Source organism: Pleuronectes platessa, chromosome 3, assembly GCF_947347685.1.
Source record: "Pleuronectes platessa chromosome 3, fPlePla1.1, whole genome shotgun sequence".
Lineage (NCBI taxonomy): Eukaryota > Metazoa > Chordata > Actinopteri > Pleuronectiformes > Pleuronectidae > Pleuronectes > Pleuronectes platessa.
The window spans coordinates 30,421,501-30,440,103 of record NC_070628.1 but is presented as its reverse complement, the minus strand read 5'-3'; the positions used below and the strand labels follow the sequence as shown (position 1 = coordinate 30,440,103).

Genomic DNA, 18,603 nt, shown 5'->3' with positions numbered 1-18,603 from the left:
TGATCGCTCCCATTTTCGTGCAAATTAATGATTAGTCATCTGTGCGCACCAAAGTAAACCATGGTGTTCCCCAAGGCTCTGTGCTCGGCCCAATTTTATTCTCATTATATATGCTTCCAGTAGGAAACATTATCAGGACACACTCTGTAAATTTCCACTGCTTTGCAGATGACACCCAGTTATACTTATCAATAAAACCTGAACAAAGTAATCAATTAACTAAACTTCGAGCATGTCTCAAGGACATACAAACCTGGATGACCCGCAATTTTTTCTTATTAAACTCAGACAAAACAGAGGTTATAATACTTGGCCCCAAACACCTTAGAGATACATTATCTAATGATATAGCTGCGCTAGACGACATTGCCCTTGCTTCCAACGAAACAGTCAGGAACTTGGGAGTGATCTTCGATCCTGATTTATCCTTTAATTCTCACTTAAAACAAATTTCTAGGACCGCTTTTTCCACTTGCGTAATATCTCAAAAATCATGTCCTTTCGCAAAAAGATGCAGAAAAACTAGTCCACGCCTTTGTTACATCGAGACTGGACTATTGTAATTCATTATTATCAGGCTCCAGCAGTAAGTCGTAAAAGACTCTACAGCTTGTCCAAAATGCCGCAGCACGTGTCCTGACGAGAACAAAGAAAAGAGAGCACATTTCTCCAGTATTAGCATCGCTACACTGGCTTCCAGTTAAATCTAGAATAGAATTTAAAATTCTCCTCCTCACCTTCAAGGCCCTTAATAATATAGCGCCTTTTTACCTTAAAGAGCTGTTAGTACCTTATAAACCCACTAGAGCACTCCGCTCCCAGAATTTAGGCCTACTTGTCGTCCCTAAAGTCTCTAAAAGTAGAGTAGGAGCCAGAGCTTTCAGCCATCAAGCTCCTCTGCTGTGGAATAAACTACCACTTTCAGTTCGGGAGGCAGACACCATCTGTTCGTTTAAGAGTAGGCTCAAAACCTTCCTTTTTGATAAAGCTTACAGTGAGAGCTAATTAGTGCGGCAGAACGTTACTTGTTCTATTTTATGACACATGACACACAGAGCTTCTTTTTCCAGCTTCTCCTTCCTCTTCTCCATCCCTATCCCCCTTCCCCGGAATCCCTTTGCTTTATCACCCGCAGATCCAGGGCTTCTGTGGCCGCACCATGGATTGCGGTTTGTTGATCGCGCACCGGGGGTCGTGGTGGTGGAACCAGTGTGGCGGATTCTGTGTCGTGTTGGCTGATCGTGGTGGTGGTGGTGGACCCTGTGTCGCGTTGGCATCGGGTACGGGCATTGGACCAGGACCCTGGCGGCGGCTCGTGCTGGGTGGCGGTGGACGGTGACTGAGGACTGGAGTGGTGTTCTGGTCTGGATGGTGGATCGTGGTCCTGCTAGTTGCTGAGCATGGACTGTGATTGCAGCGGGACTGCTTGGCATGTCATGTTGGGGTTGTCCTTCGGGATGTTTACCCTCATCAAATGCTGCTAGAGACTTTAATCTTTAATCTTGAAGACTTTAATCTTGATGATGTTTTCCTGCACGTGGCATCTATTGCACTTCTGTCCGTCTTGCTGAGGGTTAAGGACAGAGGATGTCTCACCCTGTTAAAGCCCTATGAGACGAATTGTAATTTGTGAATATGAGTTATACAAATAAAATTTGATTGATTGATAATTCATCAGCATTTATCAGGAACATTTATCACTGATATTTGTGGAAATCGTAGCATTATTCTTTATCTGCTCTAGTTATTTTAATCCCATCGGATTTGGATCAACTTTCTGGGGTAAATGACCCAGGAACTGAAAATTCACCATCAGTCCACTCACACATGTCCGCATTAAAGACACAACATTCTGTATTTTTATCTGCTTATGACTCCAGCTGGCATTCTCGAGCAAAGCTTTGCTTCGGACCAGACACCTTGTATTGCCGGTTTATCACTGACTTCATTTGCTTTTCAATTTGCCATAGTTCAATTTTTCATTTTTCCCAGTTTAGTTTTAACCTCGGCTGTGGACTGAGTGTTTCCCTTGTTGTCATATTCACATCAATTTGAAAGATAAAAAACATTCATTATACATTCATTAACCCTGCTGCAGCATCAGAGCTTACATTTTGCTTTACTACATCAGTGGTGGCAAACTTAAAGGATTTTGAACGAAAACTCAGAAATGATTTCGCCTTGTATACACACTCTTAAAACTATCGGCGCCTTGACTCCGGGATCAGTAAATCGAACAGAGTCTCCTCTTTTCCCAAAGGACACGTTATTGATTCAAACTAAATAGGCCTCTTCGCACTACTTTTGTATAGTTTAAACCTCAAGTCGCCCGGAGAACAAAGACTCCTTTGGGGGCTGTGGGGTTCAGCTACCACACCATAGACTTTTTTGCCTGTGCGGGGCACAACCCAAAGTCGCCCCAGAAACTAACCAACCACTGGTAAACAGATTAAAAACAGATACTAATATAGTGCATTATGATATTATAAATATACAAAATCCAATTTTCACTACAGCTCAGTTAACTTCCCTTAATTTCTGCTGATTCACTTTTGATTCAGGTAGATCAATTTGGATTTGATTCTCATGTGGCCTGAGGTCAGGCATCTCAGAAAAAACGACAGGCGACTCCTCTGCACAGATATACTTGCCTTTGATTGTTTTATTTTATTACAGTCAAATAGCTGAATAGTACGACCTTGAAGGCATCAGTATGTCACTGTCAATCAGGGATGGATTTAAGTATCTGAAACCCATTTTAAGAGTTAAAGTTGTGCCCAACCTTATAAAAAACATTCGAGAAAAAAAAGGAAAGGGTTCGATTAGGTTTGCATCAATAATGGTCAGACATCTGTTTATAGGTATTATGTGCAGTAACTATTCTGCATTGAATGTGAAACAACTTAAATAATTCCTTGAAATTAAATTAACTACAAAAGCAATAGAGGGCAGTAACGTACACCCCTGCAGTCCTACTGGGCCCTGCTACAACATCTTCAGTATATTTGGAATGGTAAATCCTGCCAGTTAATGGGCCTTGTTTAGATGATAAAAAGATCATGATGATTTTGTTTAATATATCTCTCCAATGTATCATTTTATGGAAGATATATATGTGATGTTTGCTTATAGACGTTAATTTCAGCTTCTGTGGTTTTTTTTTACATTTGTACATTCCCTACATGGAATTTGTCTTTATACAAAATAGATTCCACTCTACGATCACTACTGAGCAGACTCTTGTCACTAAATGATGTCACCAGCACAAGATGGCAGTGGCCGTATCTGAGACATTTAGTCTTAATCTTTTTACATTGGGAGGAAGTGGAGATGCATCACACATATTTATTTAGTTTTGAATTGGAAGGGCACACATTTCCTGAGCTGAATCATTGTGGCTGGTCCAAGTTGTTTATTGTAATGTCTAAAAATGAAGAAATCTGAACTAAGATGTAAACTGCAATTTTAAGGGTTTGTGTTTATGAAATTACTCCGACGACAATAGATTTGATACAGCCCACAAAAAATGCAAGTAAACAGATTTATAGGAGCAGAATGAGATCTGCTGTTGTAATCCTGGGCATAATCATGCTTGTTTCCATGTCCATATTCATTTTTGATTAATGATGTCTAACAGGATGATATTTGACTTCCAGGTCAAAGCTTTGTCCCCCGATATTAATATAATTTTTGTTTGGTTGTTTTTCCTATACTTGTTTAGGGTAAAGGGCAGAGAATGACACACCTTGTTACATCCTATGAGACAAATTGTGATTTGTGAATATGGGCTATAGAAATACATTTTTATTGATTTAAAACTGAACAGTTGAGGTTCTGCCTGCCAAACAGCTACAGAATTCATCTTGACTGCTGAGATCACTTCTTGGTCACATGCATCTGTCCTGCCTCCAACTATCACAACTTTTGTCATCATTATTCGTATGTATGCAGAAGGACTGGTTGTTGCACTTGAGAAACAAAATGTATTATCGGAAATTTGGACTGTTATTTTTAATTTTATTTCAATATTAACAATTACAAGATTTTGGCTTAAGCTGGTACCGTTAAAAGTCTTCATACAGTTTAAACCACACATGCAGAACATTTGTTTCCATTCAATCCTTTGTCAAACAGGCTGAACATGGTTGTTATCATGGGCAGCTGGGGCAGCTGTGGCTGACAGCATAGAGCAGTCATCCTCCAAACAGTAGGTCAGCGGCTCAGATCCATGCCGAAGTGTCCTTGGGCAGGTGTCCTGATCCCATGAATTGCCCCACATAGATGTTAAATGCACTAATCGAAAGTCGCTTTGAATAAAAGTGTCAGATAAATTACATGTATTGTAATGTAATGTTATCACACACCTCTGCATTAACGTCCTGCAATTAACTGTGGTTTCACTTAAGTGTGAATTGTGTTTCTGAGAACAACCCAAGAACAGGTTGGAGGAAGACCGGGCAACAACCACAGTCTGAGGTCCATTTTCTTCCATATGCTGACTTTCAAATCAAGCTGAATTAAAGAAGCAGTGAGTGCCTGGAACAACTCACAAATCCAAAACAACTTAACCAACATGACTCTAAAAATAACAAAACCTACTTTGGTCAAGACACATAACATTAGACGTTTTCACATATTGCTGCTGTGCCACTGTTTCACACTGAAGAAAGGCCAGGTATCTGTGGGTGTGTACCTGTACAGATATCTCCGTGAGGACCATTTTGAGCGGAGACCTTAGAGCAGGGTTATCCAAACTACAGCCAGCGGGCCAACTGCGGCCCGCCATCCATTTTAAGTGGCCCGCATCAAAGTCTACAAAAAAAATTATTAAAAAAAAAGAAAAGAAAACTAACAATTTTTTAAACTAACAATTTAGTAGAACTTAAATGGCCCTTACTTATAGCACTTGGTTTTGCTTTATTTTTGAAGAAATTGTACTTTCTTGATTCTTGTTGTTCTTGGTGTGTACCCTCGGGGTTGAATGCACCTATTGTAAGTCGCTTTGGATAAAAGCGTCAGCTAAATGCAATGTAATGTAATAGACTATGGCCCACTGTATTGCATTTCTCAGTTTACACGCCGTCCAGGGTAATGGATTATGCCAATGGGTGTCTTCACTAAGATAGATATACAAGGTGTGTGTTAGTGTGTGAGTGATATACTACTAAAATCAGCAGAGTGTGTGAAATCAGCCCAGTCCTTATGCTCAACTGAGCTGTGATCCGCAGCCTGTGGCAGACTGCTGGTGCGTCCGCAGATTGCAGATCCAGGCAAAACTCTTCCCACACTTCTCGCAGCTAAAGGGTTTCTCCCCGGTGTGAACCCTCTGGTGCTTTTTCAGGTTCCCTGCCTCTGAGAAGTATTTCCCACAGGTGTCGCAGCGGAAAGGTTTTTCCCCCGTATGGACTCTCTCGTGGGCCTCCAGGTTGGACAAGCCGGAGAAGGACTTACCACAGACTTGGCATACATAGCCTTTCCTGCGGTGCTCGCCGGAGGCAATACTGGCAGGCTGGCTTTTACTGAGGTGACCCAGGAGGCTGGCTCGTTGCTGTGCAGCAATTGCTAAATCAATGCTTGCCAACAGTGCTGGGGATCCCCTGAGAGCTAAAGCTGACTGTGGAGCCACAGTGGAGCTCATTATCCTGCAGGTTGAGGTGATACCAGAGACACTTGTTTTATCACCACTGTTACTGTTAGCGGCAGCAGCTGTGCTGGAGTACAATGTGGTCTGTGCAGAGGGATTGTTAAGTTGCTGTTGTTTCACTGACTGTACACTTTTAATCATGGCTGGTGTTCTGCTCCATGGATGCTGGGAAGATGGAACCTGGATCCTCTGAGGTACAGACACAGAAGTCCCTGCTGACAGAGCAGGCCGCAGAAAAAACATGGATTCAGCCCACTGTCATTACTCCATCCTCCCCGAGATATTCACATCGCAACAACAAATCAGTATCTACAACATGAACACCATGTAGCTTATTAAAGGTAATACAACTTTTACTGGCCTCTCAGCAGATTCTGCCCCGATCATTCTATTACATGAAGTACAGTCCACCCCAAACTTGCGATATACCGCTCATCAAGTTGTATGTGTGTGCTTTGTGACGCATTATTATTTTCCTCTGCCATGCTGAGTGAAGCATAATCTCTGTAACCATCTGTTCACAGCCCACAGACATAGCTAATGTTGCGGATCTATCAACTGAATCAATAAAAACCTCAATAAAAAGAGAAAGTTATCTTAAAAACCAGATGAATTATACATCGTATCAAAGTTTGACTAACTTTGTAAAAATGTAACATCCTGCCTCGAAAGGGAACAGTATGGTGTATTCTGCATGTTGTCTGCCACCTAAGTCACTGTCCGTGTAACTAAAACAATGGTAATTGACACATTAATGAATATTGAACATCTAAATCTAACTAATTAATGCAAAGCAGAAAAAAAGACATCAGAAGCAGTGATGTCTGTTCCAACCGAACTGACTGAAGCAGAGGGAGGTTGAGACATGTGAGCTTGTCCAGCCACTGAGACATAAAAACAAAACTTTCCACTTTATCGCGAGGTGCATGTTAGTCTACAGCGCAAGCTATGCCCAACCTAAACTGTACCTCAAGTGTTGATTACAAACAAAAGTATACATTTTAAACTCAAGCAGGCAACAGCATGTCATTATGTGATGGGACACTGCTGCATACACTTCTTCACATTCTACATTTTAACATTTAAAAAATATTCACAACACATATTTATACATTCTGTTTTGTGCATCTACTGAGACTGGTTTAGTGACCTAAGGTCTAACCCTGTTTGAAAAGCTTGCTTCTCAGTCTTTCCACCACAGAACCTGATAAGCCGTTTGATATTTATATCCTGGAGTATATTTTCTAAAAGATCCATCTTGGATGTAGAAATGCCATAAGCCACAACAGAGAGGCACAGATACATTATCTAAAGAAAAGTTATCAGTAATGTTTCTGCTGCTCTTCAGCATCCTGGCTTACTGTATATACATGTGTAGTTGCTGCAGTTGCGAGTGTCTGATAGGAAAGAAGATGGCTAATTACCTTGTGACCCAGGGGGCTGGATGTGAACTGTAGAGCATCCAGCTGCAGGGGACAAACTCTGCCCTCCACTAATCCTCACTGCTAAGGAGACTGATGGCTCAGCCTCTACAATAGTTACTCCCTCTGTGTCGAACTCTACTGAGTCATCAATGCTGAAAGAACATGAGGGGCCACCGGGGGTGGACACAGAGTCATGATCAGGAGCCCTGCGGGTGAAGAATGTCTCGATTTCAAACAGAGAGGACTCAGAGCTTAGCGAGAGGCTGTTACTTGATCTCTGCGCTGCTGGTGGTTGTGCGTTGGGGTTAGCTGACGTCTTGGTGTCTGGTACCCGGTGTTTGACTGCCACTTTACTGCTGGAATCTTCTGATATCATGGGGGTCGACTGAGGCTCTGCAGACTGGGCAGGGGAAGGGAGGAGGAGAGAGGTTCATTCAGACTTACATCTCACCAGGGTGATGGGACTCAATGAACAACAAAACACAGGTTGGAAAATATGCCGCTTTGTTTCTCTTAGTTTTAGATAAGAAGATTAATATGACCTCCATAAATTTGAGTTAAGTGGAGAACTTGGAGTAGTGTTACTACAGGTTAATGTCATGAAATAGTGAACCTACTCTGTAAATTCATGCAAGGGAGCGCAAATGCAGTGTAGTCCATGTGAGAGAGGATCAAAAGTCAGCATTCATGTAGCACTGTGCCAATGAAATCTTGGCAAACTTCTTGTACATAGAGTAATGTACTGGAATTAGTTTCCCTGCATCAATGAATTCCTTGGGTCAAGAAAAAAGAATTTCATGCATTTTATTCAAAATGTTGAAGTGTCCCTTTTCTGTGCTCTAACTCCGCTGACTGTTATAGGGGACTCCTGATAACCATGATCCCTGAGGAGGATTATGATACCTCTCTGCCAGTGTGGATCTGCCTTAACTTGTGAAATGCTGCTGATGACAGGATTGAACTGTAAAACCCATTACAGCACTGGCAGTAGATTCACACTGGGGGCTAGCACTAAACAAAATACCAAAAGGGACGAATGTGGGTTACAAATTCACTGAGATCTGATTCTATCTAATCTAACAAAAATATTGTATCACAATTTTGTAATGTATAATAAAAAGACAAATTCATGTTGATGTTTTTTTATAAAGTTTTAATTATTTACAGTACAAACTGTGGACACTGAGGAGGAATTTACAAAATCGTGACACAATAGAAAAAGCTGTATACATTTGTGCTACAGTAACACTTTAAAATAAACACTCCTCCAGAAGAGTTTCTTGTAGATAAAACAAAGAGGAGACAGATTTCACAGATCCTGTATTGTTATGAGCAATTGAATGCATTTCCACTGGAAGACAACCACTTAAATAAATTATAATTAAAAGGCAGACACGATTACCAAGTTAATGATTCTCCAGACAGTTGTTGAATTATGGCCTGGAATGTCAAAAATATCTCAATCTCAGTGGCTGGGTTTTTCTTGTTTTGTATCTGTGTGATTGATACGTCAGCATCTTCGGCTGCAATGCAAAGATTCAGTATCTGAAACAGGCTCATATCAGAGATGGACTATCATTTCTATCTTCCCATGTTTATTAGCATATCTGATCAAGTGCAATGAATGAGTAATCCATCCTCACACTCTGCAGCTCTCACTTTCTGTTGTTAACACAAACAGACCCAAACAATCTGTCCGAGAAGAATCACTCACACTCAACACAACACAAACACTGACTGCAAATTAACTCTGAATTTTTTTTTCAATGTTAAGATACTTTGCATGAAAGTCAAAACGTCCTGCACAGATTTGTCACATTTAAAGCATTGTTGCATTTTCTCAAAAATGTTTTTTTGTTTATGTGGTATCATCAGTGATGGATAAATAACTACATCCTTCAGTTTTAGTAAAAGTACTACTACCAAACTGTTAGTTACTCTGTTATACCTCAAAGTACTTCATTGAAAATCTTAAGTAAAGGTACATCTGTATTTTCAAGAAAACAAAATAAAAGCATTTAATGAGCCATGTGACTGCTATACTCTTAAATATTATATAATTAGTTTATCATCACTTATTTATGAATGTCAAAGTAGGATGTTACTGGGATGGTAATGGTTAAGCTCTTTTCAAATGTTTTGTATCCAACAGCAGTTAATGAATATTTTCACTATAATTTTCTCTTCTGATCGATTATTTGATCAGAATTATTATCATTTCCAAACATGAAAAATGTCACTATGAACTTAAAACTTACAAAATGTCAGGAGCCTCAGCGAGCAATGTTTGTGTATGTGTTTCTTTATGGGATAGATCAGGGTCAGTGTGTCTATTTGTAATTTAAATATTTTTTTCAGGTTGTTTTCAGTGTTTGCATGATTATGCAATCTGGATATTTTATTTTTATTGACAGGAACTTAACAGCACTCAAAAAGAGTGTTTTAGAAAAGGGATTAGTTATTGTACTATGCCCTGTTTTATAAAACAGTGGATAGGATTCAGGATTGTGTAAGTGTGCACAAAATCTGAAAATGGTGCAAGCAAAAACAAAAAAAAACTGATGTATAAAACCGTGAACACGCACACCTGAACGCAATGTTCCCTTTATAAATTAGTCCACCTGGAAATGTTCGTACATGGATCTGCCTCATATTCTGCCCTCTACATGCCCATTTTCAACCATAAATGGTGAATGCAAAGCACCTCATGAATATTAAATTGTCCTGCTGACCAATGGGTTTCACGGTGAGTCATGACAGCATCATGGCATTAAGCGATGAAAAGAAGAAGCGAAACTCTCTGAAACTGAGATTGCGGTGTTTATTAGTGAGTTGGAGGTGAAGAGCGATTTTATGGGCAGCATTGATGTCATCAATAAAGAAAATGCACTGATACACTGCTGCTTAAAGTGGGTTTTAAGAATAATTTTTACATATTTTACACCTTTTATTTGAGGTATTGGTACCCCTAAGATGACATATCAGTGGTTTAAAGTAAAAAAAATGCTATTTCCATGCCACCTCTTCTGCCTCTCTCTGGTGCACCAGAAATATCAGGCCTGCCTCTTATTTATGAGCCCCTCCTCTGATTGGCTGACTGTACTTTGAGTAGTTTGAGTACTTTGTGTTAGGTTCGGAGGCTGGACAGGTACCGGCTGCGTGGGGCTCAGAGAAGGAGAGGAGTAGCTGACGTCATCCTACCTCCAAAGTTTGAAACAAGCCGTTTCAAAGACATATTTCTTAGAATGGACTGAGTGCAAAAGTCCATGGTCTGACAGTTTTCATACTCTGAGAGTCCCTACTGACCCCCTTCAAGTAATTACAGATAGTAAAAGCCCAGAAAATACAGACATTTTACTTGTATGGAGGACATGGACACTTACAGCCCAGAAACAGCTGCGTATGGACACAGACCCCAAAGACATATACATATCTGTCCTTTGGAGAAAGTGTGGTGTGGTGATGACGCAATTCTGCTGTTGAACTAATAATTCATGCAGTGGAAATGGACATCATACTATTTATTATGTGGGCCAATGTACTTCAAGTCTACAAGGCGGAACAACCATTACTTGTTTATGTTGGCTATTGTTTGAAACATTGTATATGAAAAGCAATTTATTAAAATATTCATGTTGTTTGGAAGTGAACAGGTGATGTATCCTTTAAGAAGGTTAATTTCCTGTGAATATTTTGGCTCCAGCGAGCTACATGTGGTCTTGTTATAATTATGATTATATCATCAATAAACTTCATTAGTATTTATGAATTCTTAGTTCTAGATGTCAGATGCTGCTGACTGCAGGTCTATGTCTTTGGCTGGTGTCTTTTTTGGTGCTTTTTCAGGTTGCTGGGGTCAGAGAACCTCTCTGGGCAGAGAGGGCACTGGTATGGTCTCTCCCCCGTGTGGATGTTCCTGTGGATCTTCAGGTTCCAGAACTGGGAGAATTTTTTGCCACAGATTGTGCAGCCATATGGCCTCTCTCCAGTGTGAGTCCTCAGGTGAGAGTGTAAGTTTGCCTGTGAGCTGAAACCTTTCCCACAGAACCTACATATACATCCCCTCTTCCTGGGGATTTTCTGATGCATATTAGTGCTGCAGTAACTGCCCTGACCTTTACTTGGACCTGGGGCTGGGCAGGTTTGGGACACCTGAATAGACAGCGGCGCCCCCTGTGTGTGATCTAGAGCCTGAATAGGGCTAGATTCGTCTGACAGATCTATAACAGGTCCCTGCGGCTCAAAAGAGGCATGGAAGCCTCTTGAGCTTTCAACAGCCAATAAAATTCCTGATGAATTCTCAACAGCCAACACCCTCTCAGAGCTTCCAGCCTCTGCGCTAATGAGTTTGCCTTGCAGGTATGGCAAGGGGGAGCAGTGTGAGGATGGCCCTGGGAGGCTGTTGTCATGAAAATATCTACTCCCCCCATTCGTCCACAGTGAAGAACGGCCATAGCTGACCTCTGAGAAGCCCCCCTCAGACTCCTGCAGGCCTAAAAGCTGATTGGTGGAGGCTTGCGTGGTGTCATCAAATGGCAACCCTCCTCTGTAGTCATCTGTGCTTGACTCCACCAACCCTGGATAAACAAAGTGACTTTCTTTGTCACACTCAATCAATCAACTACACAAGATTAAATGTAGCTTCTTCAGGCTTCTCAAATGATCGGCTGTATTATGTGGCTTATTTTCCATGCTGATACAGTGTGTGTAAATCAATGGCTGACCAATAAAAACTGATAGTGACTTGATGTTGTTTTTAATCTGCTGCCATGACATGAGAAGGGGCATTTACATTTGATTATGATAAATGATGAACATGTTTTGTTCAATTAGATTTTTCAATGATTGATCTCCTTTGCCAACGTATAGGAAGTGTGCATTTTGTTTTGAAATAGATAAACTTACAAGTGGACATAGTAGTCAAAAGAGGATTTGGCCGGGCGCACGTATTTCATGTATTAAGATCCAATAGGATGATGTCAGTTGAATTTCACAATGCATGAGTCCACTCACCCTCCTGTATGCGGAGGTCTGTTCGGTTCTGAGATTCCGACAGCGGCTCCACTTCCTCTACCTTCACCAGCACCACATCTGGCTCATCATCCTTCTGCACATGACAAAGAGAGAACATGTGATTTTAAAAACCACAAAACACACAACATGACTGCACATGACACACAATGTCCATGAGACTAAACCAGGGGTTTTCAACTGGTTTTCAACTGGTTTTGTCCCAGGGACCACCATTCTGACTAGAAAGTAATCCGCGGCTCACTGATGTGCCTAAGCGCGCGTGCCTACGTGTGTGTGTGTGTGTGTGTGTGTGCGCGCGCAAGTGGATAGAAGGAAGTATTAACATTTGGTTTTCCATGTTATTTTATTTAAAAACCTCAAACAAATCTACAAAAATGTGTAAAAAACAAATAAACGGTTGATTTTCAGTGCTTAAGAATTGAAAACAAAATTTAAATGCAGTTTGTAGTTGTACTGCATCTCAGAACCATATGTACAGTGGATATAAAAAGTCTACACACCCTTGTTCAATTTCAAGGTTTTTGTGATGTAAACAAATGAGACAAAGATAAATCCTGTCCAAACTTTTTCCACCTTTAATGTGACCTATAAGGTGAACAATTCAGTTGAAAAACAATCTGAAATCTTTTAGGAGGAAAAATACAAAATATAAAACTTACCATAACCTGGTTGCATAAGTGTGCACACCCTTAACCTAATACTTTGTTGAGGCACCTTTTGATTTTATTACAACACTCAGTCTTTTGGGGTAGGAGTCTAATAGCATGGCACATCTTGACTTGGCAATATTTTCCCACTCTTCTTTGCAAAAGGGCTCCAAATCTGTCAAACTACGAGCACATCTTCTGTGCACAGCCCTCTTCCGATCACCCCACAGATGTTCAATTGGAATCAGGTCTGGGGTCTGGCTGCGTCATTCCAAAACAGGAATCTTCTTCTAGTGAAGCCATGCTTTCGTTGATTTGGATGTGTGCTTTGGGTCATTGTCATGCTGATAGGTGAAATTCCTCTTCATCTTCAGCTTTCTAACGGAAGCCTGAAGGTTTTGTGCCAAAACTGACTGGTTTTTCTTAACTGTTCATAATTCCCTCCACCTTGACTAAGGCCCCTGTTCCAGCTGAAGTAAAATAGCCCCAAAGCATGATGCTGCCACCACCATGCTTCACTGTGGGTAGGGTGTTCTTTGGGTGAATGTGCAGTGTTGTTTTTGCGCCAAACATACCTTTTGGAATTATGGCCGAAAAGTTCATCCTCGGTTTCATAAGACCATAACAAATTTCCCCACATGCTTTTGGAGACTTCATGTATGTTTTTGCAAAACTTAGCCGGACTTGGATGTTTTTCTTGGTAAGAAAAGCTTCTGTCTTGCCACCCTGCCCCATAGCCCAAACATATGAAGAATACGGAAGATTGTTGTCACATGTAGTACAGAGGCCAGTCCTTGCCAGAAATTCCTGCAGCTCTTTTAATGTTGCTGTCGGCCTCTTGGAAGCCTCCCTGAACGGTTTTCATGTTGTCTTTTCATCAATTTTGGAGGGATGTCCAGTTCTTGGTAATGTCAACGTTGTGCCATATTTTCTCCACTTGATGATGGCTGTCTTCACTGTGTTTCGTGGTATATCCAATACCTTGGAAATTATTTTGTACCCTTCTCCTGACCCTATTGAAAGGTTAACCCTAACCTTTCAATAATAAGATCCCTTTAATGCTTAGGAAGCTCTCTGCGAACCAAGGCTCTTGCTGTAAGTTGCAACTAAGGGAATGTCAGGAAAATCCTACTAGAACAGCTGAACTTTATTTAGGATTAATCAGAGTCACTGTAAATGATGGTAGGTGTGTACTGACTACTATTTAACATGAGTTTGAATGTGATTGGTTAACTTTGAATACAGCCAGATCCCCAGTTATAAGAGGTTGTGCACACTTATGCAACCACATTATTTTAGTTTTTTATTTGTATTTTTCCCTCTAAAAGATTTCAGTTTGTTTTTTCAATTGAATTGTTCACGTAAAAGGTCACATTAAAGGTGGAAAAAGTTCAGACAGGATTTATCTTTGTCTCATTTGTTTACATCACAAAAACCTTGCATTTTAACAGGGGTGTGTAGACTTCTTATATCCACTGTACGTCAATATATAACGTTCATGACTTAAATGTACAGACATGTTGAGAGAACGTTAAAGTAACGATGATCAATAACAATCAACATAAACTGGGGATACAACTGAATAGGGAAGATGACAAAGTAATGCAGAATATGTCATAAATGATAAGCATACAATATCACACAAACAATTGAGGCCTACTTAAGTTTAACCTCATGATCACCAGCAGCAAATCCCACCTACTGCGTGAGTAGTACTTCTGTGTGGGTGTGTCTAGAGCTCTCCTCCAGAAATTGTTTCTCAACCAGCGAACGTGGTAAAGTTGACTGGTATTGCAATTAATTGTTTTGGCTATTATGCCAATTTATTTTTCTTATTACAAAGTATTTGTTTTTCACTCTTTTGTTTTATTTAATATTATCATTATTAATTCTGCCCTTTTGGGCCTTCTTTTGGGGAAAATTAAAATTCCCATCATACAAACTACATCTCCAAGACCTCCTGAGAGTTTTTCTACCTAGCTCAACCGCTCTTCAACATCTACCTTTAACACACATGCACAGGGGAAAACTAATGGCAGTTTCTAGCCCCAAGCCGGTTTCAACGTTACCCTCATCACCTTTATATTATTTTAGACATATTTTTCTTATTTTAAATATTTTCCACGATATTCAAGACTAATCTGGAAATGTGTTGAAATATCACAGCAAATTTCGCGGACCCCCTGTAATGCCGCCGCGGACCCCTGGTTGAAAACCCCTGGACTAAATGCTTGAGTGGCAGATGCGACTATAGTCAAAATGTGATAAAGATTATCAAGAGATAAACTATATACTAAACTATATTAAGACCTCTGTTTGAGTGGATATCAATTATTACTAGTGTATAGGGCTGCAACTAACGACTATTCTAATAGTCGATTAGTCATCGATTATTGAAACGATTAATCGACTAATCGGATTATTAATGACACAAATTCTCAATTGCTCTTATTTAGCGAACAGCTTTTAAATTTAGCTTCAGGGTTGTTCGAGGCATGTGATGACTGAAAATAAAGACAATAAAGAGTGATACTTCATTCAAAACATTATTATTTAAATAAACTTTGCTGCATATTAGGGTACTGTTGACACAAAAACAAAGAAAAATCTAGTTTTTGTCCATTTAAAACCAAGGACAGGCAAAGTGATAATGACATATTCAAATTCAAGTTTCCCTTTTTCCTGTGAACCAAGAACAGGCCAAGTGCTGATTCAAAGAATAAATTTAAATCAAGTATCCATTTTTCCTGTTAACAAAAAGGACAGTGAAAGTATGAGCAATAAAAACGTCAACAAACGAAACTAGTCTTCTTTGGACTGTATAGCTGTGATTAAAAAAGACGTTTGTCAGGCAATAGGATAACATTACGCTTTTAAACTCGTTAAAAAAAAGTTTAAACCATATTTTTTGTAATGGATTCTAGAATCCTGCGCACATACGTGTATATAGCAAGCTAGCTAACAGGCTATCTTACCGAGGCGAGTCCGCATCGTTTACGTTACGATGTCAAACCTCCTCCTCAAATGCGTGTGTCCGCCGAGCGGACCAGCGTACAGCGGGTCCGCCGTACACATATTGCAGGTACTTTTTTTCGGGCCATGTTGAGGGTGAAATTCTCCCCGCGACGGTGTTGCAACGGACGCCGCCATTGGTCCATGTTGTGTCGCTATTGCACATGCGCGACTTTCAGAGGTAGGAATGAAGCGAGATGGCTCACTCCTCAGCTATTTCCATCAGCACCTCCGTTAAAACGACGTTTAGTTCAGCTGCAAGGCACGAAAAACACGCGCTATGACGTAATCAACGACTCGTCGACGAGTATATTCGTCGGCGACTATTTTTGTCATCGAATTTTGTCGACGACTTCGACTAATCGTTGCACCCCAACTAGTGTATAGGACTCTGTATCAGCCAATAGTAACACATGAATGCAGTAGAGCAGAGGTCTTCAACAGGGGGTCCGCGACTCCTAGGGCGTCCGCGGATGTACTGCAGGGGGGGTCACGAAATGTTTGGTTGATTAGACAATTTGTTATATTTTTTGATTTATTTTCTAACCAATTTTTTCCCCACAAATTTAAATGTCTTTAAATACACATTAACATGCATCCAACATATTGAGAGGCTGATTTGACCCTCTGCCTGACAACCTCCATCTGTCCAAGGTTAGATAAGTTGTTTGAAACCCATCAGGGTCCGACATTTCACTAATGTGAGAGTATGTGTGCCATCCACAAATGGCTTGAGGATTCACTGTCTCTTCTACATGTATGTTTAAAATAAAAACATGAATATATGAACCTGTGTTATATTTGAATAGCTTAGTATTGAAAGCACAATAACAGGGTAGCTATGTTTATATATGGCACTAGGCAAAGTTTAATATAAAACACAATTTTATACAATATATATAGTAGGGGGTCCCTGCTCCATCTCTCCACCAGTTTGGGGGTCCTTGGCCTGAAAAACGTTGAAGACCCCTGCAGTAGAGAAACCAAAAGCATTGACTTAGGTAATTCAATAACTAAACTAGAATTACCGACTGCAGTTGTATGCCTCCACCAGCCAGTGCAGTGTCCGTTTACATATTTCTTCAATTTTCCCCCCCAGATTAATTTATGGTCACTGTGAAATTTGACCTTCGACCAATAAAACATAATCAATCAATCAAATTGTATTTGTATAGCCCATATTCACAAATTACAATTCGTCTCATAGGGCTTTAACAGGGTGTGACATCCTCTGTCCTTAACCCTCAGCAAGAGTAAGGAAAAACTACTAAAACCCCCTTTTTTTTTTAACTTTATTTTTATTGAAGAGAAACACAAACATTCCTTGACAACATCACAAATTATATATGACAGCGCTAAAGAAAAAGAAAAGAAAAAAAAAAAACTTGGGGCCCAGAAAGTTGAGTAATACTGATTAGTGAGAAATAATAAGTAAATAATTAAATGGACAGGTAAGACATTCCATCGTACCACAGGATTCCCCTCAGTTAGAGAGGTATCCTGCAATAGGTAGCCACCTCCTCACAAAAACATCAGACCTTAATTGTAATTGAGAAGTTAAAGCCTCCATTACATACACCTCCCTCAGCTTCTGTTTCCACTGTGCCACTGTAGGTGGCTGTGGATTCAACCATTTTATTGTCACCATTTTCCTAGCAGTCATCAAGAATATATGTAATAAGTGCTCTTGGTCTCTTGTGTACATGCCTTCAGGAGTTAGATCGAAAATAAACTGACTTGGGGTGAATAGTATATTAATTCCCAGAACTTTATCTATCTCGCTCTTTATCCCCTTCCAAAAAGGAAGCATCATTGGGCAATCCCAAAATATGTGTGTGTGGTCGCCAACCATTCCACATCGTCTCTAGCAGTATATTGCCGCTGGATTATCTGCAAATTTGTAGACCATGGAGGGTGTCTTAAAGAACCTAGTCTTCATCTTCCTATCAAACTCCTTCCACATGTTACTATTGATACCTTTATGACATCCAATGCATATTGTTTCCCACTCCCCATCCTCAATTATAATATTTAACTCCAACTCCCATTTGTTTTTAATATAAAAAGTGTTGTCTGATGTATCCAGTAACAGATTTCTGTATATATGGGAAACATGCTTTTTACTGGGTAGTTGATGTTTAGTTATATTAATAAAGTAAATTTCCATGTTCGTTGGAGCACTTTTGATTATATTCCAATCTGTATGGTTTGTAATGTAATTTCTTATCTGAAAATACCGGAACATATCACTTTGGGGTAACAGGAATTTGTCTTGTAGATAGGAGAATGACTGTATACCGGTGTCACAGAGCAACTGGTCAATAACCCTCAGGTTTCTGCCTGCCCACCTCTTAAAAGTGATATCTGTTGTTGAGGGGGGGAAATCTGGATTTCCATTAATCTGCATAGCCCTTGAGAGGGCAACTGATCCTCTAATTTTCTTCTGGACTGCCGACCATACTTTCAAGGTGTGTTTTACCCATACATTTTTTATTTCAAATTTCTTCTGGGACTACTTGTTTAGAAACACTAACGTGGATAAAGGTATTGCTGGCACTGAGCTCTGTTCTATGTTCACCCATCCCGATTCTAAGTCATTGTTAATCCAATCCAACTAACACTGCTGTTAGTTGTGCTGCCCAGAAATAGTATTTTAAATTAGGGAGGCTGAGTCCACCCCTGTCCTTCCCAAGAGTGAGCGTTTTAAGTCTTACTCTTGGTCTCTTATTTTGCCATATGAATTTAGATATGAGCTTGTCCAGCATATTGAAGGCTGATGTTGGGATCCCGATTGGGCGAGACTGAAACAAAAACAAAATTCTGGGAAGTAGATTCATTTTAA

General features: G+C 40.1%; 1 protein-coding gene across 2 annotated transcripts in view; it reads right to left on the bottom strand.

The window, feature by feature from the left end:
* Positions 1-1,646: 1,646 nt before the first annotated feature.
* The window catches only part of si:ch211-89o9.6 (zinc finger protein 768), a 32,770-nt gene continuing 15,813 nt past the window's right edge, over positions 1,647-18,603 (bottom strand). The window contains exons 5-8 of one of the 2 annotated variants that reach the window (XM_053419163.1): positions 12,082-12,175; positions 11,530-11,645; positions 7,069-7,468; positions 1,647-5,859 (exon numbers count right to left, since the gene is read on the bottom strand). In XM_053419163.1, coding sequence (XP_053275138.1) covers positions 5,207-5,859; positions 7,069-7,468; positions 11,530-11,645; positions 12,082-12,175 — 1,263 coding nt within the window. In that variant the 3' untranslated portion in view covers positions 1,647-5,206. The remainder of the gene's footprint in view (positions 5,860-7,068; positions 7,469-11,529; positions 11,646-12,081; positions 12,176-18,603) is intronic. The other variant, XM_053419164.1, reaches the window with a different exon arrangement.